The sequence below is a fragment of the Petromyzon marinus genome, chromosome 47 (genome assembly GCF_048934315.1).
Source record: "Petromyzon marinus isolate PM22_M1 ecotype Great Lakes invasive population chromosome 47, UKy_Petmar_22M1.pri1.0, whole genome shotgun sequence".
In the NCBI taxonomy this organism is placed as follows: Eukaryota; Metazoa; Chordata; class Hyperoartia; order Petromyzontiformes; family Petromyzontidae; genus Petromyzon; species Petromyzon marinus.
Genome location: NC_133713.1, coordinates 6163535 through 6189627, shown reverse-complemented (window position 1 = coordinate 6189627; position 26093 = coordinate 6163535). Strand labels below are relative to the sequence as shown.

General features: G+C 50.0%; 1 protein-coding gene across 2 annotated transcripts in view; it reads right to left on the bottom strand.

Annotated features, from left to right (window-relative positions):
- LOC116952585 (FERM, ARHGEF and pleckstrin domain-containing protein 1-like) overlaps window positions 1–26093 on the bottom strand; it is a 101854-nt gene that overhangs the window by 34817 nt on the left and 40944 nt on the right. For both annotated transcript variants that reach the window (XM_032972071.2, XM_032972070.2), the window contains exons 3-14: window positions 25849–25959; window positions 24315–24357; window positions 22634–22712; window positions 19166–19263; window positions 17520–17634; window positions 15994–16141; window positions 14436–14531; window positions 13129–13292; window positions 11282–11350; window positions 10181–10265; window positions 8305–8443; window positions 684–868 (exon numbers count right to left, since the gene is read on the bottom strand). In XM_032972071.2, the coding sequence (XP_032827962.2) occupies window positions 684–868; window positions 8305–8443; window positions 10181–10265; window positions 11282–11350; window positions 13129–13292; window positions 14436–14531; window positions 15994–16141; window positions 17520–17634; window positions 19166–19263; window positions 22634–22712; window positions 24315–24357; window positions 25849–25959 (1332 nt within the window). The remainder of the gene's footprint in view (window positions 1–683; window positions 869–8304; window positions 8444–10180; window positions 10266–11281; window positions 11351–13128; window positions 13293–14435; window positions 14532–15993; window positions 16142–17519; window positions 17635–19165; window positions 19264–22633; window positions 22713–24314; window positions 24358–25848; window positions 25960–26093) is intronic.

Below are 26093 nucleotides of genomic sequence, written 5' to 3'. Positions count from 1 at the left end.
CTGCAAATGTGGTGACATTTAGACGTTCTGTAAATCCAAACGGTGCCACATTGTGAGGCTTAGTGTCAATTGAACTGCCGTGGCCTCTCTCTGGCAGCTGCCAGACTTTTCAACGCCACGGCTTTAGGTCGACACCTTTTGCTAATCTCAACCCTGCATGGCTGAGCGCGAGAGCGAGCAGCTCGCAATCGGAGAGTTGCGAAGTTCAATTCCTAGTTGGGTGAAGACTCGGCCCCATCATCCTTCCGGGGTCGATACCACTCACACGATGTTATGAAGACGCCGACAGTGCGTGTCCTATTGAAAGACTCTCCCACTGCCATAGGAATGTGAGAGTTCCACTAAGGGCTGCGAATAGATAAGCACCTGCTACTACATAAATCTCATTCGAGCAGGAAATCACCGACCGTTCTTTTTTTTTGTCTTGACAACAGCCTCCGAGGAATTTCCACTTTGTAAACACGGGTTACGCAAGGCGCGAATGCACCGACGGGTTCGACGTCTGGGTGGCACGTCGCACAGTTGGCAACGGAACGAGGGCGTGCATCGTAAGATTCTCTCAAAAGCCCCCCCCTCCCCTTTTCATTTTCCCTCTGTCCCCCGCAAAGGGCTCCTCCTCTCTATCCGACGGAAGCTACACAGCGCGTTCCTCCTCCTCCTCCTCGTCCTCCGCACCAACTCACCTTTTTCCTCGCCTCCTCCTCCTCCTCCACCCGTGCCGCTGCCGCGGGCTCCGTGGCTGCCCCTGTCCCGGTGGAAGGCAGCGGCGACGTCGACGCCGCCACCGCTTGGGGGTCGGCTCTCCACGGCTCGGTTTGCGGGTCCCCCGGAGGTCGCGGACGACTCACCAGAACATCGGGGCCTTGGTCTGAACACACAGAATTAAACGTTTAATGACCACTAATTGATGAACCGCTACCGGCGTAACGTATTGTGCGCTGTAGGCGAGGTACATTCAGGGCCCGATTCACTTGCTCCCCGGGATGTTTATTTTTTGGGGTGGAAACGTGCCGAGGTTTCGTTGTCATCGGCCGTGGGATCTATCCACTGCTGGATAGAGGAGGCCTCCCCCCCCCCCCTGAAGTATTGCCGTGGATTTCATCACCAATGATGGGGCAAATCGCCCAGATGATTTTTGACCATCTTGTCAAAATGTGAATCTGACCCTGAGTGTATTGCAGATTTAAGACAATGTTTTTACTGTTGGCCGTTTAAAAAATATATAAAATACTCTACCGTAAATATTACTTGTTTAAATAAGACCCATCAATTCCAACCTTTTGAAATAAAGCAATACAATAAATGAACAAAGACCTAAAATGTTTTGGTAAGTTTCAAACATTACCACAAAACTAAGGCATTTATTAGTCATCAAAATAAAATGAGATGGTAAGGCCAATTTCCAGAGATCACAAACCAGCAAAAGTTTTTTTACGAGTTTTATTTTTGGCTTTGAAACGAACTTTGGAACTTCCTTCGAAAAGAATCAATGGGCTGTTGCGTGCGGGGTGTTGTTGCTCAGCGAGTGGCGGTTACACTGTCCCAGTAGACTGTGGCCTAGTTTGAACAAAAATGTTCGACGACGATGTAACAAATATGGCCCCGTGTCTTTGAATTCATATGGGGGGTTTTCCCCCGTGCAATGAGCTGCGGCTGAACTTCATACGAAGATGAATCGTTCGTTATGTTTAGCCCGGTGAGAACTTGAGAGAGACCAGGGGCCGCGTCGTTTGCAAGAGCGACTAAGGGTGTCACGAAAATGACAAAGAAACTATTTTTTATAAAAAACAATAAAAAGCACCAAGGAAAATAAAAACTAAATCTGAGCACAACCGCAGTGCAAGAGCAAAATGCAGCACAAATGTAAAAACTAGATTCGAAGCTTTCGTGACTGCAGGAATTACTCTGGTTCTTTCGGTAAAGCCACATAGAAAGAAATTAAATTAAATAATAGAATACGACGTTTCGATTGCAACGCAAGCAACCATCATCAGGTATAAATGAATGAAAAAACAAACCTAGTAAACTTGGAAATATAATGCAATACAACACAGAGAGTCGGCCAACACAAGTCAACACCCCACCTGGTTGATTACGTTCTTCCAAAGATTGCTAAATTTGTTCGTCTCTGTGCGAGTCTCTCTCTGCTTGTGTGTCTGTCTGTGTGTCTCCGTGCCTATGTTTTGACTCTCTCCCAAATTTAGAAATCTCTGGAAGAACGCAATCAACCAGGTAGGGTGTTTACTGTTTTGTTTGGCCGACTCTCTGTGCTGTATTGCATTATATTTCCAAGTTTACCATGTTTGTCTTCTCATTCATTTGTATCTGATGAAGGTTGCTTGTATTGCAATCGAAACGTCGTATTCTATTATTAAATTTAATTTCTTCCTACGTGACTTTACCGAAAGAACCAAGAACAAATATATGCATCGATTATAAATGACAACATAAGCTGGCAAGATCAAATTACTTTTTTAACACAATCGTAGTCACATTAATTGAGATAAAGCATCATGCGGCTTGAATGTGCTCTCATTGCACGGATAAAACGTGCATGGGGAGTGGGGGGGTGTTTTTGAAGTCTCAGTGCCTGACACGGCCAGTGGGTCTCTGAACCTCGTTAACGAGTCGAAAGATTGAGTTGCCAACCGATATGGACATCGCCAAACTCTGGGCGGTCGCCGCTTTGCGTGCCAAAGTCTGGCGCGCAGCGTTACCGGGCCGAGTCAGTAAGAGTCAGAATATCTATTCATACTGGAGGAATCCGATGGAGCTATGAAGCTCTTTTTATATCGCAGATGTCCAGTTAGGAGCGGGATCAGAATGCTACAACAACAGTGCAAAAAACACGAGAGGAGGGCAAAGCGTAGTAAAGGTAGACAAATCACTTAAAAATATACAAATGGAACGAAACTGTTTTTTTTTATCTTACCAGGCAAAGCCCACCGAGGTATTAATTTATTTTTCAGAAGTATACCCGGCCACAAATGATAGCTCAACAAAGCGGCTTATCATTTGGAAATTTGCATCAGCAAAGTGACCGAAATAATGTTAACACGAGACGGGGAAAGGCAAAATGTCAAGCGGGATGTTTTGTCAAGAAAAAAATAAAGCACCACGAAGGGCCATTGCCCAAAACGTCAGCACTTATAGAGTTTTTTTTCCTTGAAGTCTGCGTAAATTGAGGATTATATTTTTAGAAGCGTTTAAGGCAGTAATTGACACACAATTAAGAGGGCATTTTAAAACAATTGTGGGGGGGGGTACAAATTATTTATAAGCAAGGATTCATTTCACACGGTATTTGTCATTATGTAACACAGTATTGTACCCTATATTCCTATAATAATTATATGAATACATAAACAACAGCATTGGGGACAAAATAAGTCGCGATGGATGTGGGCCGAATGCCTAAAGAATACCTGAAACAGCATTCCGGAATGATTCGGCTGAAGCCGAGCACTCGTCAAAAGTTAAGCCACTGTGCCACATTTTTTAATCCTTTTGCGTATTCTGGGGGGAGCATGCGATCTGAGCCCGTCAAATGCGCAAACAGACCGGAACCCTCCAGGCTTTGTGAACACCATGCGTGCGCGTCCCGTGTACACTAACCAACCAGGCTTAACAACAGCAGGGTGAATCTATTTGTTTTGTTTATTGAAACCATGCACCCGTGCATACAAAAAACACAAGGAGATCACAAAACAATGCGAGAATAATTGCGACAATAATTGCGGTTTAAAAATTAAGACTCGTAAAACTGCTTCGATGCGGAGCTATTTAACTCGATCATCTTGCCAATGTTAAAAACAGAGCAATTAAATGCGTTTTTTTGTTTCATTTACAGCATCTCCCTCATTTAAACAAGCATCACACTGAAGCTACTGTACAAACCACTTTAGCTACAAATCAAAGTCACTATCATTCTCGTTTCTACAAAAAAAGTGCTACAAATTGATAGAAACGTATTACAAAGGCGATGCACTTCAAATTTGTAAGCAATACAAACTTGAACGCATACAGCTATAGAATAGCACGTGGCTAGCGCATGAGGACGCGAAATGTTAACTACCTCACCTGGTATAAGGAGGTCGTGGGTTCGATCCCGACCCTGATGCCTGCTGTATATTTGGAGTTTTCATGTTTTTCCAGTGGTAACGTGGATATTTCTCCAGGCCCTCGGCTTTTTCACTCCACTTTTATAATAAAGATGCGTTCAGAGTATTTGGCTGCTAATAATTTCCACGTGATAAGCCACTTCGTTGAGCTCATCATTTGTGGCCAGGTCGCTTCTGAAAAAGAGCTGTATAGCTCAGTGGGCCTTACCTGGTAAAATATATTTTTTTTATATTTTTATTTTATGTGTTGGGATCAACGACTTCGACTTGGTTTTTTGACATCGTGATCTTGAACATTTCAACGTGGGTAAAATAACGGGCCACGCTCATTTACACACTCATCGAAAAGTAAAATTACAGGCCCCGGCTAACATCAGTGGCGAGCGATATCTACACCGATGCTGGGCACCACCCACTTCACCTACCCACACTAACCAGCGTGGTGAAGTCTGGTCACACAACCCCCACAATTGGTATGGGCGAAGAGGCCTTCACCCAAGTAGTGGATTGACAAATGGCTCCTGCTGATACTACTATTGGCTACGGGTTATAGAACGAAACAATACAACACCTGTGGTAGATCGCCGTGTCTGCTGTTAGCACTGGCAGGCACAAACCGTGCTGTCAAACACCGCAAGGGAAGGCAGACGGGTTGCACATTGGCTTTCGAGCGAACCTTTACCATGCAAGAGTCCAGTGTCGGAGAGAAGACCCGAGATCGCTTCGGGGGAAAATGCACGAGCCGACCCCACGGATGATGCGTGCACAAGTTTACCATCGGCTTGCGGGTCAGTGACCGCAGTGGAGTGGAAGCACGCGTGGGGGTGAAACGGCACAGCGTTTGGGAGTTACAATGCACAGGGTTTCATGCACAGCTTCGAACAAAGCAAGCATTCGCATTTCCCTGGAATCAAGATGGCAACTTCAGCAGGTGTCAATATTTATGCGTGGATAGTTTGGTTTCTGCCACTTTTCAAAGTCTCGTTTCAAAGTCAAATTGACGTTACGTGTTGAGCAAAATATAACACGTGTTGTTATTCTAAGCAACGAAACAAATATTAGGCAGGCTCCTAGGCGACAGAGGCCTATCGGTCCAATATTTTAAGTTTTGTTATAATAATTGATCTCTAATGTCCAAATTATAATAAGTATTTGCTTGCAATACAGGAATGCACGTTCTCTGTAATGTATTGTAAAGCGATGACACAGCCATGCAGCATTCAATATTGCACCGATCAAGTTGCATCCGATTCCCAGTGTCGCTGGCAAAACCGTGGTAAATAAGCAAATTAAATACCATGCTTGTCATAACAGTGAGAAGCCTTTTATATATTAAAAAAACACGAGCATCCCATATTGCAGGTATAAGTGTACAGACCAGACCAAGCAGAGCTTTGAACTTTTAACCCATGACAGCATGTGTTGACGTGGAAAAAAATGTGTTTAGCAACACAGGCAATGCGAAAAAAAAGTATAGATGTATAGTAGGGTGGGAGGTAAGAGGCCTACGTGGGGTAAAAAGCATTTATATATCCTGGTGTTCACCTGTCTGTTTGGCTGCAACAACTACAAGCAGGGGGGCCTCTAGGGGACACCGATCTGCGGACCTTAAACTGATCGTGGCTGATGACGCCAGTTCTGTCAACACCAGGACAAAACAGGCCTTATACCCCAAGTAGGCCCTTTTACCAAACTCTATACTGTACATGCAAATTAAGTTAGTTTAACCAAGGTGTGCAGGGGGGGGGGGACGACCAAAGATGTTTAAACATGCAAGATAACAGAATTACAGGTTCGTTTACAATTTTAAAAAATGCTTATTTCAGTTTTTTGTTAACACAGTCACCATGTAGGCCACAGGCCTGAAAGTATTTTTTTTTGCAACAAGAGCTGTTTTATAATAAAATAAAGATTAAATAGATTTTAGCTGCACTGATTGAAAGCACATTTACACTCGTGGATTCATGAGGAAAATTATTTCGTAAAGATATATCGCAATTATTACACCTGAAACGACAAGGTTTTACCTATTACAGAGTACACCGTCTTGCACCAGTGGGTTAGCACCAAATTCAAATGGGCACATTAATTCGTCAGCATGTGAAAACTGCCAAAGCAAGTGGTGCCATTGCTGGGGAATTGGTGGATTTGTTTTCTTCGAATTATAACCCCCATTAAACAACAACTACACATTTAGAATCTCTTTACAAACGTGTTTGCCTAAAAAACTTGCAGAAATTTTCAGCAAAGCCAGTGGCGGATACTGAAACGTTTCACAAACAAACCCTCCGCCAGGAATCCACGTTCAAACGTTGCCAACGAGTCGGATGAAGGCCCGCGAGAGGACCGCGTCACATTCCGTGTCCGTGATGACAAGGTCACCAAACCCGACCAAGGAGAACGAATGAGAGTTTACACGGCTCAATATGAGAGGTCATCTGCCAGTTCCTACCCCACTCTCCCATCCATGACAACCGCGTCCCAATCTGAAGTTTTGCTGCGGTTAACCGCAATCACTCGCTTCTGCTGGCGGTTCACAAATATAAATTAAATAGCAATTATTCAAAACCAACGATGGTTAATTTGTAGTCGCACTTAAGGCAGTGGCCATAGTCAAGTGACTTCCACACACGTCCGTAGCCCAACCGGTCATCTGTGCGATATCTCAGCCGGGGGGTACGAAAACGTAATTTGTCATTTGACATTAACTGCGCAGCCCAGTGGTTGTGTCTTAGTGGTTATGATTCGTTTTGTGCCTTTTAAATGAGTACAACTCTGCGTTGACCCATTCTACCAGCTTTCGCCCCCCCCCCCACCTCCACCTGGCATGTTATAAAAAAAATCAAACATTTTGCATTCATAATGAAAGAGTTGATGATAAAAGCTGCTTGAAGAGGAGGAAACCTGCACGGACTTGCCTAAACGACGGCTCACTTAAAGCCGTGCCGTTTGCCGACGGGACCCCCCCCCGACTCCTCGTCGCTCAGGTTAATCGACCCGCCATCGCACTCGTCGCTGTCGTAATTGCACGGAACGTCCAGGTACGCTATCCTGTTCCGCAGAACGGGGCACGATATCGGCGGCAGCGTCAGCGGGTTTCCAATAACCAGGCCGCTGGACGACGCGTCCGCCGGCTCGTCGACGACCAACTCGGAGTCGGAGTTGCTCGACTCCGATTCGCTACTGCTGCTGCTGCTGCCACCGCTACTACTGCTGCTGTTTTCTGCGAGGCGGCCGAGTTGGCGGTCCGCGTTTTCGTAGGCGGATGCCGGGAGCGCCGGAGGGTTGCGCGGCTTCACGGGCGTCGAGCAAACGAGTTGCTCGACGCCCGGGCTCACCGGCTCGCCAGGCAGGCTGTCGGAGGCTGCCGAGTCGATGGTGTGGTCGGCGACGCTATAGAACTCATTGGGGACGGCGCCCAGGTTGTGCGCGCGGTCGCACTCGACGGCGTTTAAGTCGAGGAACAAGTCGCTCTCTGGAACTCTGCCGCTGTTGTAGGTGCCATCAAGGGATAAAATTCTTGGATCCGTGTCGTCCAAATGCCTGAAAGCGTGCCTCAACATCGCTCCGCTATCGGTACCCACAGCAAAGCCAGACGCGACCGTCTTATCTTTTAGGAAGTATTCGCCGGGCGTGGCGTGCACGTCCAAATTTAGACGCTCCCCATTACCGACGTTTCTCTCTGGATCTAAACCTTCTCCGCCGTCGTCCATCGCGAGGGCCGTAAGGGCCGCCTGGCGGCCACAGAGATGGAAGGCGTCACCTTCTGCCGAGCCGACCGGCTCGCTAGGGGTCTGTCCGCCGTGAAACAAAATATCTGCGGGATCGTCATCAAAAAATTCTTCCACCAAATTGGAGTTGCTGTTGCCTAAGTTTACGCTGTTGCCGTCGCTGTCCAACCGCTCCGCCGCCCGACCGCCGCCGTTAATGAACCTGAGAGGAGAGAGCTCGTCCGAGGTCGCCTTCTCCCCGCCAACACGCTGCTCGGGGGTCAGCGGTGCGGCTACCCTGCCCGTCGCGAGGTCATACTCGTTCTCGACATCGCTGCCCTCCGCGTTGCTCGACGCGCCGCCGCCCCCGCCGCCGCCAGCACCGCGCCCGTTGCCGACAACGGCGGGCGGCAAACCGCCGTGCACCGCGTCCGCCAAGCCCTGCGCTGCCACGCCTCCATCTTGGGCCGTACCAACTCGGCCGGTAGGGGAGGGGAGCTGGTCGCTGGTTGTTTCCAGCTGCTTGGGCGGAAGGGAACCTTCCTTGGCGAGGATGAGAGACACCGGGTCCCACACGTGTCCGCCGCTCTCCCCCTCGGAGAAGCTCGCGCTCTGAGAGACGGACACAGAAGCGGTGCGTGTGAAGCGGGGGGGGGGGGTGGGGAACGTATGGGCGACCCCCACGACTTCACTTCGCCTCAATGCTTACTGGAGCAGGAAATCATTTTTACTAGTTTGAATAGTAATTTTAAAAAATCTTATAAACACATTCACCACCGGAACATAGTGGCGAGATGTTCACTACCTCGCCTGAAATATAGGGGGTCTTAAATTCTATCCCGATCCTGATGATGTTTGCATATTTGGAGTTTGCATATTCTCCCCGTGGTCGCATGGATTTTGCTCCGGGGTCCTCCGGTTTTTCCTCCACATTTATAAACGAGCATTTAGAGTGTTTGGCTGCTGTAGATTTCTACACGCTAAGCCACATTAGTGAACTATCATTTGTGGCCAGGTCGCTTCTGACAAAGAGCTATGCAGCTCAGTGGGTCTTAGCTGGTAAAGTAAAAAAATAGTTTAGAGTTAAATTTTAATAGTTGCGTCGGTAATTCGCTTCAATGGCGGTCCGTGTGTTGCAACACGAGGATCACCGCCATAAAGGCAATAATTATCTAAATGTCACCTTCTCCCAGGCCAGTGGTTCTTAACCGGGGGTGCACGAACCCTCGGGGGGTGCGAGATGCCCCTTCTGGGGTCGTGCGAGGACATGGCCAGATTTTTTTATAGAAGGTAAATCACCCAAAACATCAAATTAAAAGCACGGGCACGTGAGTACAACCATTTTGTTTCATCAAACGCTACGTACCGGTATTTATTAACATTCTAAAAAAATGTTAACGAATGAGAATCAAAGGGGTGCAAGGCTGCAGGAAAGGTTAAGAACCACTGTCCTCGGCGATCATCAATGATTGCAGCTCGATGAATTGTCGGCTAGCAGTGGATTGAGGGAATTGCGGGTGTCTTTATCGTGTTTGATGTCAGTGATGATAATAGCAGGATTTCTTACAGCCACACCTGTCACCCGCTGCCCGTTCAAATCAAGTCATTGGTACATTTGGTAATTATCCCATTTTCATAGAGGCTATCACAAAGGAAGGTGCTACGTATCACATAGATCGCAGTAGTGTCACAGTCGGGGGCGATGTTGTGTTAAGGGGTGTCCGGGGAGCGAGATGTTAGCTCGCTCGCCTCGGATACAGGAGGTCATGGGTTCAACCCTGACACCTGCTGTATATTTGTAGTTTGCATGTTTTCCCCGTGGTCGCGTGGATTTTTCTCCTGGTCCTTCGGATTTTTCCTTCCACATTTAGAATCAACATGCGTTTAGAGTATTTGGCTGCTGTACATTTCCACATGATAATAAGCCACTTTGATAAGCCATCATTCCGTGGCCAGGCCCCTTCTGAAAAAGAGCTACGCAGCTCAGTGGGCCTTAACCTGGTAAAATAAAAAATGATAAGAATTTTTTTGTTTAATTAACTTTGCACATACTACAAAAAGAAGTTTGACCTTGCTGCCGGCCCACACGGCCTGGCACGGGGATCTTCAATGTCCACCGCGAAGCAGACTGCGCGTAGCCATCGCCACGGTTACTTCAAGCGCAGTACTAACCAGGGCGGCCACGCGGTTCAGACCGTCAACCTCTGCACTACCGCTCGGCCGCGTCGCCGCCCAGCAGTGGAGACGCGCAACTGCTGGAGCTCTGCCCAGGCTCCCCCTTGTGCCCTGCGTACGCGAGCAATGAACTCCTCCAGCACAAGCCACGGTTGCGAGCTGGGCCAGCCGTACCTGTTTAGGGGGCTCTGCCGTGAGCTGCGGGGGGTGCGCAGGGATGGCTCGATGGCTCTGAGATGACCTCATCTTCGTGCTCCTCCTGAAACGCAAAAAAACACAAGGCGGAGTCGTGTGAGCATCACGCACACGCGCGTATACGCATGCAAACGTACACGCACGCAAACGTACACGCATGCAAACGTACGCGCATGCGCGAACAGGCACACGCGCACACGCACGCAAATGTACACGCAAACGTACACGCACGCAAACTCACACGCAAACTCACACGCAAACGTACACGCAAACGTACACACACACACCCACACGCAAATGTATGCGCACGCTCATGCACGCACACACACGCAAATGTATATGCACGCTTATGCACACACACGAAAATGTATATGCACGCTTATGAACACACGCAAATAAACATGCACGCACATATTCACACGGACACGTATACACAGACACACGCATGTTCATACAAAGAAAAAGATCTACCGAATGGACTTGACAAACTGTTGGGGCAAGTGCTGTTAGCGAGCACCTATGAGGGTCGACACGGCACGCGAGGGGGTGGGTGGCCAGCACCACGCCCGGCCGCCTTTGTATCCCCAGTGGCGATGTTTACACAGCGCACCAGGTACTCATTTGAGTCGACCGAGGGGAGGCCCTGGACCCATTTAAATAATTGTCACCTGGTGCTGGTCGTGAGCGGGAATCGAACTCGGATCGCCGGGTTTGTAGTGCAGCTCGCTAACCACTACACCACCGCTCCCCACCGCATACACACTCGCATGTGCATACACACGCACGGTACATACACACGCACGTACATACGGAAATCCAAAAAAGTTACGGCGCAAATTGCTCAATTTGGATTTTAAATAGCTATCATCGTTCACTCACCGGCAGACTACCGGTAATGCCCTAGAAGGTGACTCTTGCCAAATGAGACTCGATGCTGGTCTCTTAAGAGTTCGAACCTGGTTAAACAAGGTAAACTTGAAACAACAACAGCGGCCATTCGCCACTAGGTGGCGCTGACGTCACAACGGCGCGTTGTGCCAGGCTAAGTGCACACCGCGATGGAGGCTTGCGCCAGCGTACCTTTCGAACTGCACCCTCCTGCTGCCGTGGTCGCGCACGTACATCGACACTTGCTTCTGCGTCCTCCCGCTGAGCCGGACGAAAGTCACGCACAGGCCAAGAGTGAAGAGCTCCACAACGTCGACATTTGGTTTAAGCTGAGAGAACGCGACGGGGGCTCTGTTTAGCAAGTCCAAGCCGGCATCGTGGCGAGATGTTAACTGCCTCGCCTGGTATACAGGAGGTCGTGGGTTCGATCCCGACCCGGACGCCTGGTGTTTATTTTGAGTTTGCGTGTTCTCCCCATGGTATCGTGGAATTTTTCTCCGGGTACTCCGGATTTTTCCTCCACATTTAGAATCAACATGCATTTCGTGTATTTGGCTGCTGTAAATTTCCACATGATGATAAGCCACTTTGTTAAGCTATCCATTTGTGGTCAGGATGCTTCTGAAAAAGAGCTATATAGCTCAGTGGGCCTTACCTGGTAAAATTAAATAGAAAATTAAAAAACCGCCACTTTTTCATAATTTCTTGCTGTGGTTTTCACACCTGATGACGATTGCTTGTGTTGCAATCGAAACGTCGTGAGAATTTGATTGTTTTATTTTTATTATTCCCTTCTACGTGACTTTACTGAAAGAACCGAGAACATGTGCAAAATGTTCACGAATAAAGTAAATAGACCCATGCTAATTTAAAATAAAATCTACCTTTGCCCTTGGAGAACCTTCACAGCACCGCTCTGCTTGAAGTCAGTGATTACATGACGAGAATAGAACAAGTGAGAACCCGGATAATTGGCTGAGGCAGAGCTCAATGCCCCAAAGGCATCCCCCCTCCCCCCCTTTCGCAGATAATTACGAATCAATTAATTACACAAACAAACTTGGGATCATCTTGGATAGAAAATAATCCCACATGTTAAAAAGTCATTAACACGATGTGCTCACTCTTGCGCGATATTTTTTTCTCGTTCGGGTAGTTGGCCAGGCTTTCTCTGCGTTCTTGGGCGACTATTTTTTTCGCGTTCTAAAAAACCTGGCTAAACGCAAGCAACGTCTCGAGTCTTGTCAATTCATACTTAAAAAGCATTGTTTGATTGATGTTTTTAACCGTTGGGCCTGCGCTGAGCGACGTGTGTTAAAATACACGCATGCATATTACGTGCACGCCAAAAAACGTGCGCCATTATATCTGGGTCAAGGGTCTTATTGAAGTCACTGCAGAAAGTAGTTCTGTGACGTTAACTTGTGGGGGAAGTCTCCGAGTGGTGCACTGCCCACTACGAGAAATCCCCAATGTATGTACGGAGAACCTATTTCACACCATACATGGCCAACCGTGCTAATTGCAGGTGCGGGGCAAGGACAACAAACTAAACACAAAAATCAGTCCTAGATGAATGAGTTTTCAATCTGGTTTTAAAAGTGTAGACCTCCGGTGGTTTCCAAATATCAGAAGGAAGAGCGTTCCAGATGGCCACAGAAGCACATCTGATTTTTGTTCCATTGCACGGCCAGATACCGATAGCGCAATCGAAATGTAAGTTGAATAACAATGCCAAGAAAAAAAAAATGTTTCCAATTTTACAGAAGCTCAACTGTAAGGCGTCATTCGCTGCCGAGTCGGTGGCGCTCGTGATCTCTGACCCATGTGGCCGTCACACAGGAAGCCACTGGGAACCACGCACTTTTAAATAATTTAGATTGAAAACTAATTTCTTTAGAATAAATGTTTTTTTTACTTTTGTTGTTGTTGTCCACCCCCCCCCCCCCGCACCTCCGATTAGCACGGATGGCGACGTACGGTGCGCGAAAGAAGCTCAACGTACAAACGGGAAGTGAAATGCGTGGGCCAGCCCTTGCCTGTAGCGGAAGGACGATCCGCGGCTGAAAAGGACCGACTTGGGTTTGGGCCGCGGCGGGTCCTGCAGGCGGAAGAAAGCGTGGCTCTCTACGCAGCCCTTCCAGAAGGCCTTGCAAGCGTCTCGGCCCTTCATGCTGAACTCCAGGGTGTCCTGGTAGTTACCCTGCACGCACGCGCGCACACACACACAGCACGCACGTTAGATGTAAATCGCCCTGGGATGGATTGTTGCATCTATTCTATGTTATATACATTGTTGCATCTAGAATGTAATATACATGTATGTTACACATGTGCAGTATACTATACATGTATAGCAGGGGTGGGGAACCTTTTTTTCTGCCAAGGGCCATTTGGAAATTTATAACATCATTCGCGGGCCATACAAAATGATCAACTTAAAAATTAGCCTGTTATATTTGGTCAAACATTTAATTAACTCGCCCCTAATGTGATGGCTGGAACTGTTTCTCTTTGGTGAGGCGTGTGATGATGTTAGCCGGTATTGACGATGTTGTTGCTACTCGCAACTGCTTTTCCAGGTTTGCTCTACCTAGATTTATTGAATTTCGAGTCCCGCCTGCGGTTGCCTTGGCAGGGCCACACCAAATGATTTTGCCTTGTACGGCCCGCGGGCCGGAAGTTCCCCACCCCTGATGTATAGCATAGTATTGATGCAACTATAAATTTTTGCATCTATACTGGATTTTTGCATCTACACTATACATAGTATACATACATACCAATGTTTTTAATTTTACCAAGTAAGGCCCACTGAGCTATGTAGCTCTTTTTCACAAGTGACATGGCCACAAATGATAGCCGCGACGAAGTGGCTCGTCGCGTGGAAATTCAGGGCAGCAGCCAAATACTCCGAACGCATCCTTTTTTTACGTGGAGCGAAAACGCCGAGGGCCTGGAGAAGTAGCCACGTGACCACGGGGAAACAATGCAAACTCCAAACATACAACAGGCATCGTTGGGTTTGGGATCAAACCCTCAACCTCCTGTATGCCAGGCGACGTAGTTAACATCTCGCCACTGCGTCGCCATCGCATCGTCAGATCGCGAGAGGTGGCAGTGGCACAGGGAGGCTTTCAGCAGATGGGGAGTGATGGTTGGTAATGATGATGATGGGTTGATGAAGGACAACAGCGAAGTGCGTGAGTCCACAAGGTCTCATTAGCCCAGCGAGTTAAGAGGAGTTTGCAGCAGCACGAAAGCACTGCACGAACAACAGGAAAAAAAATAGGTGCCACCAACAAAACTAATTAAACCCTTTGATCTTTGTTGAATCAGCACTCACCTCAATGTCTGGGTGAAATTTGACGAGGAAGTATTTCCGTTTGAAGCTGAGCTTCCGTATCTTCGCCCAGTTGAAGGTGTTAATTTTGGTCGTGTTCTAAAAAAAAAACGATAAAGAGAAAAACAACAGCAGACGTTAAAAGAGGTGTTAAGCCTCTACGGGATCGCAGAGGTAGAAAGTGATATCCACTTCCGTGGGCCATTCTGCGAGCACCACTTGAAGAAGAAGACGGAATCTCTCAGAAGTAGCTCTGTGATATCAACTTGTTGGGCCATTCTGTGTGGATCAGTGTCACTTGAATAAGAAGGAATCCCAGAGACAGCTGCGATATCCGCTTATGTGGTGCACTCTCTACCACACAGGGTGACGCACCGCTCTGTGACGCCGATAGCACAATCGTCATAAAATTGAGGCGAGATTTAACATTACAAAAAATGCACCAGTTATACAACGCAAAGTATCCAGACAAATATTTGAAAACTGAATATTCGTTAATATTATTTTTAAATATATATATAAAATACGTGCAGTCAATCACGTGGAAGAAAAAGACATGGACATAAAATCGAGGATACTAGGCCAGGCCAAGTAAAGGACATCGATCTACGTCATTGACATTCAGCCCGGGTGGTCCACAAGACTCCTAATGTCGGCGGCAAAGACGCCTGTCGGTTATAGCAATGATAATTACAACGGTATTATATCAAGAAATGAGATTTATATAGCGTGTTAACACTACAAGCATCTATAGGCACTGTAAGAATAATGCTGAGGAAACAATGAACATAAAAAAACTTGTTCCAGCAACCAAGCACGTATCACAGTAAAACGTAGAAATTAAATGGAAATTGTAGTTTAGCACACAAACTGTAGTTAAGCACACATACAAAACTACAGTACCGCCTTCACAGCCTCATCGCTGTCAAATTAACTCACTAATCTAACAAATTTTATTTTACCAGGTAAGGCCCACTGAGCTGTATAGCTCTCTTTCAGAAGCAACCTGCCCACAAACAAGAGCTCAATGAAGTGGCTTATTGCGTGGAAATGTATAGCAGCCAAATTCTCTAAACGCGTGTTCAATCTAAATGTGGACGGAAAAACCGGAGGACCCGGAGAAAAATCCACGCGACCACGGGGAGAGAGACACGCAAACTCCAAATATACAGCAGGCGTCAAAGGGTGTCGGGATCGAACCCACGACAACCTGCATACCAGGCGAGGGAGATAACATCTCGCCACCGCGGCGATTCGCTGTTCACGTATCATCGAGGCGGAGGTGATGGATGGACATAGCCGAGTTGTGCGGCCTTTTGAGGAACAATCGTGAACATTCACCGTCCCCACTTAGGCGGCTCGCTCGCAGGCAACCCACCCAATCAACGGCGCCGCCGCGGCGACACAAAGTTGCAGGACCGCACTCGAGGCGGGAGCCAAAACCCTTCAAAACGTTTTAGGAAAATTAACGAAAACGAAAAAAAGTTGCACGGCAGCCTCGACGTCCGGCGGCGGTGTCCGGTCGCTCGAGCCACACGGAGGGGGGAACGAGCGGCGGCACCTGGAAGACGGAGACGCCGGAGTAGCCGACCGCCAGGTTGATGCTCGCGCCCTCCTTGTCGTAGGCTTGGTGCAGGCGCAGGCCGTACGTGTCCTGCCGGCGCGCGATCTCCAGCAGCTGCACATCCGCCTCGGCCGGAGAGAGGCCGCTGCGCGAGCCCGGCAAGCAGAGACGGTTGAGGAGACGTCACGAGAGGTAACTAACAGCTCGTCGGGGCGGGGGGGGGAGGGGGTGGTGTCTTCCCAGTGATATCTCAACGTTGTGCCATTTCCTCACGGAGGCGAGGCATCGATTATGAAATCTCACTGAGCGGCGCGAGCCCTTCTCCTGTTCGAGAACGGCTCGCAGAAGTGGACACCAAGGAGTTACCTCTGAGTGTCCTTCTTCAAGTGACCTCTGGTCCACACAAGTAAGGGGCGGAATTTTTCAACCCTCTCTGCCTCTGAGAGTAAAGTTAACTCACGAAGGTGGGATTTGGCCAAATCAAGCACAACCAATTTTTTTTCTGCGATGGGGTCTTGGCTTTTATATTCGCTTGCACAGACGCCGGGAAGCGAGCTGAGACCATCGACTCCCTACGCTTGCGCGGGACCGGAGGCCACTGGAAAGGATCTCAGATGTATCACCGTGCGCTATCCACTTCCGGAGGGGTTGCACTTCTCTGCAAGAGATCCGAATGGACAAGCCATTTTGCGGCATGACACCAGTAGCACTATCGGGGCGACCCGATTCACCAAATATGTAGGACTAACAAACATAACCCCGAAACAAGAGCAAAGAGAAATCTAAACTGAGTAAATCTCAAACCTCTGGAACATGAGTCAAGATTCAATTACATACACGTCCCATTTCACGCCTTCTGGGACTGTCCCACCATCAGGACAATCTCTGACAAAATAACTGATCTGTACAACGCGATGTCTGGCACCAAGTTACTACCAAGCATTGAATTATCTCTCCTGGGCCTTAAACCCCAAGGTGTCACCAGGCACCAACACGCCCTTCTCCACACATTTCGGTTATAAAGACCATCCTAAGCTCCTGGAAGAATCATGCCCCCCCCCCCCCCCATTCATCCTCAGGCATAACTCCCTATTCGGCCGAGCAGCTTTAGAACACCTGAGCCTGAAACTGAGGAATAGGGAAGGGGAGTTCACCCAGATCTGGGGCCCCCTCGTGAATGCCACTCCAGAGACCGTGAGTTTACTTGACTGAACTTGAAATGTGACTGACTGCCCCCCTTCCACCCCCCTTCCTTCCCCGAAGAAAAGGGATCTGATGCACGTAACACATAATGCTACGTCTGCGTTGGCTGTCTGTCCGAGCCTGCCTATCCAGCTATCGCAGAAGTCGAACACCCACCCCCCCCCGCCCCGCCCCCCGTGGTTGGATCAATAAAAATAATTAACAAAAAGCGAACGTTGTGCTTGGGCAAGTGGCGACCAAGGTGTGTGACGCAGCTGCGATCGCGAGCGCGTAGTAATGCGGCGCTGCGCGAGGAGCGAAAGGGGAACCGCGTAACGCACGCGAACTGCCGGTGGTAGTCCAGGATGCGGTTGGCGAGGACTTCCTGGTTGGGCAGGTACTGCACCTCCCGCAGCTGCTGACTCGACCGCTGCTCCTCGTAGTCGCTCACGTCGGCTGTGACGGGCAGCGGGGTCGGAGCGGGGGGCACACGACGAAAATTATTAAATAGACAAGAGGTGAAATGCTGACTTGAAGCTTTCGTGACTGCAGGAATTCATATTCTTTGGGCCTTTCGGTAAAGGCACGGAGATAGGTTCAAAGAAAAGAACAAAATAACCGCTTGTGTTGCGATCGAAACGTCATAGTTTTTTGTTATTTTGTTTTTAACCTATCTACGTGACTTTACTGAAAGACCCAAAGAATAGACCGAGGTGACTTTCTCCCTCCAAAGATTCCCCCCGCATAGCCTTTAACACGCTGTAGGGGCAAGTGCTGTTAGCGAGCACCTATGAAGGCCGGCATGACACACAAGGGGGTGGGTGGCTCTTACCAAGCCCGGCCGCCTTCGTCTCCCCAGTAGCGAAGTTTACACACCGCACCAGGTACACATTTGAGGCCGAGTCGACCTAGGGGAGAGCCCAGTACTACTTCAAATAATCGTCACTGGTGTCGGCCGTGAGCGGGAATCGAAGCAGGATCGCGCTACCGCTCCTCCCTCCACCCACGTAACAAGAAAACGACTGAACTCCCTTTGCCCCCCTCCCTACCGCATCCCTCCCTTCAAGCTCAGTGGTCCCCACTTTTTCCGCAGCCACGGAGCACATCGTCAACCCCCAATAAAGTTTCTCGAGCCACCGTGAAATATTGTAACTCTTCCGCCTGTTTGCCCGGCAACGCCTCGCCGAGTGTCAAGCCGCCCCCACCACCCCACCCCCCCCCCTTTTTTTTGCAGCAGGGGGTGATGATTGCTCTGTTTCCTAACCCACTGCAGGATGAGGGCTTCCCCCCCCCCCACCACCACACCGTTTCCGGCTTGGTGAAGGTTGGGGTTGCACTGGAACCGTTCAGATATCACTCGCCACTAATGTTCGCCGTGACTGGGTCACCGAGTTAGCCACTGCGCCACTACGTCTGCCCAACCATCGCCCCACTACTGGCGGATCGCAGAGCTTGGGCAATTGTTGGCGTTTGGTACTGTGGGTGGCTGCCTCACAGCTTGTCCGTGGTTTCCTGACACAAGGAGCTTGATGGACGGAAGGCCCCCCCCCCCCCCCCCTTTCTCTCGTTGCTGACCTCTCCGATGTTTTGAGGTTAACAGCAGTGATTCCACAAACAGTCGCGAATAATAGGATCTGTCGACTGCTTCCCCCGCAGCAGCACGGACAAAAGGCAAAAAGGCGTTTCGCTCCAACGGGACTGCACGCAGACCTCGCGTGTTTGTGTGCGAGCGATGCGGGGAGCGCGAGAGTGACTTTTGTTTACGTGCGAGCTTCAGGCGGCCTGGTGGACGAAAACGATCGGGAGCCTGCGTTTGAGTGTGAACGCGAGAGTGGGTACGGTGTTTCTGTCAAATGCGGATGACTTTAAGGTCACGAATAACTCACTCGCTCCGAATCACTCGTCGCTCACCCGCTCCGAATCGCTCACTCGCCCTGAATCGCTCACACACTCACCGACCGACCCTGAGCGACTCCACTCCACTCACCCTGGAGGAGACACGCGGCCATGAGTGAGGAGGACATCTCGCTGGCCACCAGGCGACCCGCGAGGAGGTCCTGTCTGACCTGCAGCGCGAACTGGTACCTGCGCAATACGCGCACGCACGCACGCACACGCACGCACACGCACGCATGCACGCACATACACGCACACATACACACACGCACGCACACGCGGTGGAGGTGGGGGGACGCACCGCACAGACCGCCGTGTTAGCCTCAACCGCAAGGGCTCTCTCACCGAGGTGCTTGTTTATACGCAAGCATCAAAACGTGTACGCATATTAAGATGCTGCAGAGCGGTGCTTCTCAAACTCTGTTTGGGCCCGTGGATCACGCGGCCAACTCAAACATTTCCACAGACCGCCCAGACCTCCACCGTTGCTGACAAAACGCATTCACCTCTCTCAAAATACCACGAATATAAACTGAATATTGGTATTACCAAAGCGTAATTTTAAAAAAAATATATAAACGCAGCTGTAAGGTTTGTTTTTAAGGCAAGGGGGGAGGGAGCAGCATTTAGATCTTGGGGGTAGGGCAGTTACATCAGGGCAGTTTACCTAACTTCATTTTTAAATTGAATATCATGAGTTAAATATTGTCATTATTTCCGGTGCAAGCTGCGTTTGCATCACAGCCCCGCGGACCACGTGGCGGAGCGACGCAGACCGCCGGTGGTCCGGGCGAACCGCGCTCTGAGAACCGCTGCTGCAAAGGAAATGTGCTCATGCTTTGGAGCTCGTAGGATAATAGAAATCGTACGGCCCCTGACCGCGTGGAGACGTCACCCGCGGCTGAACGTCCCGTTTCGAAAGAGAAAAAGAAAAAACGTTGCTGCTGCGCCGTGCTCAAATGAAAACCGCCATCGTCATGAACAACAAAAAAAAGCAGGCCGAACGCTCAACAAAAATGCAAACAAAACTACGACGGCAAACGTTTGCGATGCACAAATTAGCGTAACGAACGTCTAAGAGCGCCGCGGGGATTAACGTTTCGGGCGACAGCCCTTTTATGTGGAGCGGCGCGTTTCTCTTGGCCTGACGCACGCGTTCCCGATAAACATCGTCCTGGGTGAATTATCATCGCTCAGACAGCTCCGCTGCCGAGCGTTCACATCCCCCAACCCCCCCTCCCCCCGGGGTGTTTCCGCAGATTACCACTCGGCGGAAGCGAGTGGATTTGTCAGCGCCGGATTCCATCAGAACGCAAGCGTGGCGATTCTTCATTGAGACATTGCGTTTTGCAGTGAAATTAAAAGAGGGGAGGGGGGGGGGTGGGGCGAGGCGAGGCCGGGAGAGGCATCGGAATCCAATTTTGGAAGCTTAAGGCCGCAACGTCGCGGCGGTAAACTTGGGCCAAAATAAATCCTCGGCGGCGCTGGCGGCGCGACGTCTCGCGATAAAAACCCGAGAGGCGAAAAGCTCCAGCGGATCCCGATTGCTTGCGTAGAAGAAGGGTGTGCGCTTCCACTCGGGACCCCGTTTGTGAAAATTGCATCGGTTCCATTTCTGCTTCGGAAATGCGCGACCTTACCCCGGGGTCCTCTCCTCTGAGTTTCGCAAAGGCCACGGTGGCAAAATGTATCCTTTGCCAGTCGCTCGGCAACTCAACAAATTAGGCCCCCTACTGCCCCCGCTGCATTAAGTCTGTGCCTGGCAGGATTTAATTCATTTCTCCCAGCGTGAGCAGATTTGTGCCGTCAGCTCCCGTGGCATTTTTATTATTTTTTTATCGTTATATATATAATTTTTTTTTACACTTCTGCCGCGACGGAGAACACCGCGGTTTATGGGGCGCTGTCGAGGCCGATGTCAAACAACTCGCGGTCGTGCACCGGGCTCGGCTCGGCGTGACGCTTCGGTGACGGCTGGATCGCCCCGCATCGTTCTCGTCGGGGAACGCGACGCTCCGGCCAGGGGGCAAGCGACCGACCGACCGACGATGAAAGTACTTCAAATGTAGTCGCGCCGTACGGTAACAACATCCCCCCCCGATTAACGGTATACTGGTGCTTGTACCAGGCTAGGTGCGCCTCGAGGCCATGAGGAGTGTCGAAGCACAGACATACATGCGTGCAACCTACATACAGACACTGGGATATGCATAGGCATATACATACATGCACGTGTTCTGTATACCTACACGCACACACACAGTACATGCAAAGAGAAAGATCCCCGTATAGCCCTTAATAGACTGTTGGGGCAAGTTCTGTTAGCGAGCACCTATGAAGGCCGCCACAGCACACAGAGGGATGGGTGGCCAGCACCACGCCCGGCCGCCTTTGTCTCCCCAGTGGCGATGTTTTTTACACACCGCATCAGGTACTAATTTAAGGCTGAGTCGACCTGGGGGAGGTCCAGGACCGATTCAGATTATCGTCACTGGTGTTGGCTGTGAGCGGGAATCGAACTCCACATACACACACACAGACTCGCACGTACCCAGTACACACACACAGGAACATAAATGCCCTTTGGTTCATCTGCAGGAGAATGCATTAGCTCAGTCAATAAACTGCAAAAAGAGGAGTTTCAAAGGTCACGCTGCGCTCGACGTGGATAACGGGCGGCAAATTAAAAACAGCCGAGGACCAAGGCAACAGTTTCTGTGTGAAGATCTCCACAGGCCGGCACCTGCACACACAGAGCAGGCAGGCCCCCACGCCAGTCAGACAACGGACGAATGAATGAACAAGACCGCGGGGGGGGAGGTGGAGGCTGGCACAAGAGATGTGAGAAATCACACGAATAATGCTCGATTGGCGTGTAGCACGGACACGGAAGAGAATTTGAGCAGCGGTGCGAGAGGCACGTTGGGGTGCAAACCGAAAAAAAAACCGAAAAAAAAACTAAATCTTAGGTGGCCACCAGTTGGCTCAGAGGTCACAGCTGGGTTTAAAGTTTGGGTTTCGACCGCCCACGATTAAACCCGGCTTCTCGAGCTTGTACGTGTGCACATACGTTGAACTTCTTTCGCGCCGTACGTAGCCAACCGTGCTAATCGATCTCAGCCTGCCCCAGCAGTGACTGCACGTCGTGTGCATTAACCCAACTTGCGTGTCCAGGTGCCAGGTTTTAAGCCACGCACCGGACTGATTGTAATACGCACACCCCCTCCCCATCCCCAACGTTCGCATTTTTTACAAAACTGCAACAGCAACAACAACAACAAAAGTTCGTCTCATTTATCCGGAGAATACGGCAAGATGAAGCCTGCTCGTGGTCACGAGTCGGACAGGGGGCTTCGTAGCAAAGAGGGCAGAGGGTGACTTCGCCGGTGACGTAAAACATCACCACCGAAGGAGACAAATGCAAGCCGGGTGTGGTGATGGGCACTCACAACCCTCGTGTGTAGTGGCGGCCTATATTAGGTGCTACTCGCTCCGACAGTCATTACCCCCCCCCCCAAGTCTACACGGGATCTTTGTCTTTGAGTGCTCTGGTCCTTGCCTTGTGATTTCCTCTTGCAGCTGGCTCGAGTCTTCAGGAAAGAACTTCACCCCGAGTTTGAAAACGACGTTTTTTGGCTCTGGAAGAGAATACACGGACGCACGCGCGTACGTACGTACGCACATACGTACACGCACGTCAGCATGCACGGCGCTAATTAACATGGCATTGCAATGTACTATGAGCGTGACATTGTATAGAATGTTTACGGTGATGAGTATTCATGCGATCGTGGTGCTCTCTGGTGGCAGATTTGTGTCGGAAATGCGCCACGTGTTTAAAAAAATAAAATAATTTGACTTCACGCCACTTAAATCGAATCTCTGGCTCAACACATCCATTGCATCATACACTGACAAAATGATTATTAGACTCATGGACTAAGATTGTTTAACACGTTGGCTTTCGGGAACCATATTATCCACAATAGAGGTGTTTTTGGGTTGTTACACCCTCCACGACCTGACACAGCCAACTAGTAAGGGTTGTCACGTAAACAGAACGTGGCCAATTCGTCACTAGTACAGCACGCTGGTTGTGTGTTGGAGAGTGAATCCACAACATTTACAAATGTGTTCTAATTGGCTGTGTCGGGTGGTGGCGGGTTTAACGACACGTTTATACTAACGCGATCTAACCCAAACAAACTCTATTATGGCTAAGATTCTCTGTCGATGGTTTCCAGAAAACGCTGCCAGGCTGCCTTGGAGCAGGGATTACCGGCGAAAGGCACTACCAATTGAGCACATGGTAACGCCTATCCATGACAATTATATAATAGTGTACCCTGCATTCCCGAAAATCTTGCAAGCGGGTTTATAAGAAAAAACAACAATTGGGTGCAGTATTGTGCGGGCAAAAAATCGAGCGAGATGGATGTGCCGCGTCAAAAACTAATTCCTGGAACCGCATTCCGGACTGTTCTGGCTCAAATTATTAATGCGAGTTGATTGAAATTGTTACACGATTGGTCCCGTTTAACCATTCGCCCGGGGATATTATACACGGCACGGGAGATCCGTGGGGGGGCTGCCCGAGCACAGCATCGGCAACAAAAGCGAGAGATATAAAACAATAACATTGCCGAGAACGAGTACAGGGCCTTTATAACAAGGTATTTCACACGATCGTGAACAAAGCACACGTGAAATCCACCACCTGTCGTGCGTCAATCAAATGCACCACGATTCTCACCGACACGGCGACACGGCGACACGGCGACAGATTGTTTCTTTACGCGAGCGTGGAGGAACAATTTGAATCAATGGATCAACGCATCGTTTACATGTCAAATTAATATAATTCTCGATAAGCCTTGGGTGACCTAATGTGTCGTGTTGCAGCGCTTTCATCGCAAGGGCTGCTCGATCCCACTCACCCAGAGCGGATGTCAGCGGCCTAACGCGGTAGGTGTGGGCCCTGCCGTAAGAAATAAAATGGGCCCCCCTCCCCCCTCTAGCCAAATGGCCCTTCTTGACATATCTGGCGACTCGTGACCCCTCTGACCCGTGGGCCCCCCACTTGGCCCGTGGGCCCCCCACCTGAACCCCGGGGAAAGAAACCTGGACAGCGTGGCAACCCTATGCGCCGCCAATTTCTACGCCCACGGAGCGTTGCGTTTTCCCCGACTGCGGTGCTCGGGGCGGGGGGGTGGGCGGTGATGCCGTGGCCATCTACTTACTCTTTACTTGCTTGGCGATGGGCTTCTGGGAATCGAGCCAAACCTGGAGAGACAAGGGAGAGGGAGGGGGGGGAGCACAACAGGGGGCAGCGAGCACGACGTCACACATCGTCGGGTGCATTCAGGGCGATCCCATCAGGCTCGTGGGTTTCTACCGCCAAACCCGTTTGCCAAAGGGTGGTCTGCATAAACAGGCAATTTGAAATTGGGCATCCCGCTGCGGCTAAATGAATTTCGACGTAGAGTGTTTTCGTAATTGTTTTGTTTCTTTTACGATTCCTTCTTCAGCCTGGGGGGGGGGGGGGGATGGGGCAATACAACGTTAATCAGCTTTTGTGGGAGCCAACATTGGTCGTCTTACAGGCACCGCTCTTGCCGACCACGCTCGTGTGGAATGTCCACCTGTGCATCAAGGCTCACGGTGACCGCACGGTGACTTTGACAAGATGACACTTTTTAAATCGACGGATGAAAGCCTGTGGAGCTGAAACTACTGTCGTTCCTTGAAAGGGAGCTTTAAAAAAGTAACAATAAGCAGCAGCAGCATCGTCATCATCATCATCGTCGGGAGTGCAACCCATGTGGATAGGACTTCCGCGGAGGAGAAAGGGCGATGATGACATCAGCTGGTTCCACAGGTGCCAGTTGGTTTGATACATCGCAGGATTGCGAGGTGGCAACGACTTGGGGAGGCCTCCATCAAGCGGTGGATGAAACAGTGCTGATGTTGATGATGACGACGACGATGATCAACCTCACCATCGGGCTTCTTAACCGTGGGGGTTGTGAGAGACTTAGCGATGCTTTGGCAATCAACTCTCTCAATGTCTCGCGGTTTTGGGTCAACTTTAGTCATCTGCACAACGTATTCCGCTCATCTCCCCATCCCGGCCGCTTCATTCGTCACCCAGCTGCTCCTCGGCCGACAGACCTCTCTTGCTCATCCCCTCGACACTGCACCTCCGATAGGCGCGCGGTTGGCTACGTACGGTGCGAAAGAAGTTCAGCCACAGGATGGGGCTGGGAAATCCCTCTGGTGTTTAAGAGACCCGGCCAAACTATCGCAACTTCCTCCTCCTGTATTCGTCGTCGTCGTCATCATCATCATCAGTGGCACGGCCCAGCGACCGAACAGGAGAGCGATGCGGGGGTTCGCCGTTCGAATCCTGCGACCCCCCTGATGAACACTGCAGTGTGTAAGAACCGCAATAAGCACGCAGCCTCTGCATCACGGTGGACGTTAAAAGATCCCCCGACGTGATCGGTTCTCCTCTTTCTGCCACGGTCCAGACGTGGTGCCGAGGGAGCAAATTTAGCCGCGTTCGAAAAATTAACCTGAAAAATCACTCGCCTGGGAATATAAAAAACACACACGAAGTAGGACGGAGTCGTCGCCCACTGCTGGCACACGGATGCCACCCCCCGGGTGGCCACTCTTGCAAATGAGACTCAACCCTCGGGTGTCAACCGAGTCCTCGACCTGCTTGATGAACGCGATACGCGAAAGGTGAAAACGTCCCGGCTCGGTACGAACCGTGAATCCGCACTTGGGGTAGGGCTCCAACTCCAGTCCGAAGTAATCGCTCTCGACGAGGTTCAGGTACTTGTAGACGGTGGTGAGAAGGGCGATGCCCTCTGCCTTGGGCTGTTTGGGGAGGGGAGGAGGAAAAAAAAAAGTAGAATATTCAAGCCGGTCAACGAGCGGGAAAGTTCCAGAAATGAGGTCGAAAAAACCTCGCAAGTCGAAATTTCAATGACAAAGCAAAACGAACGGAGCGA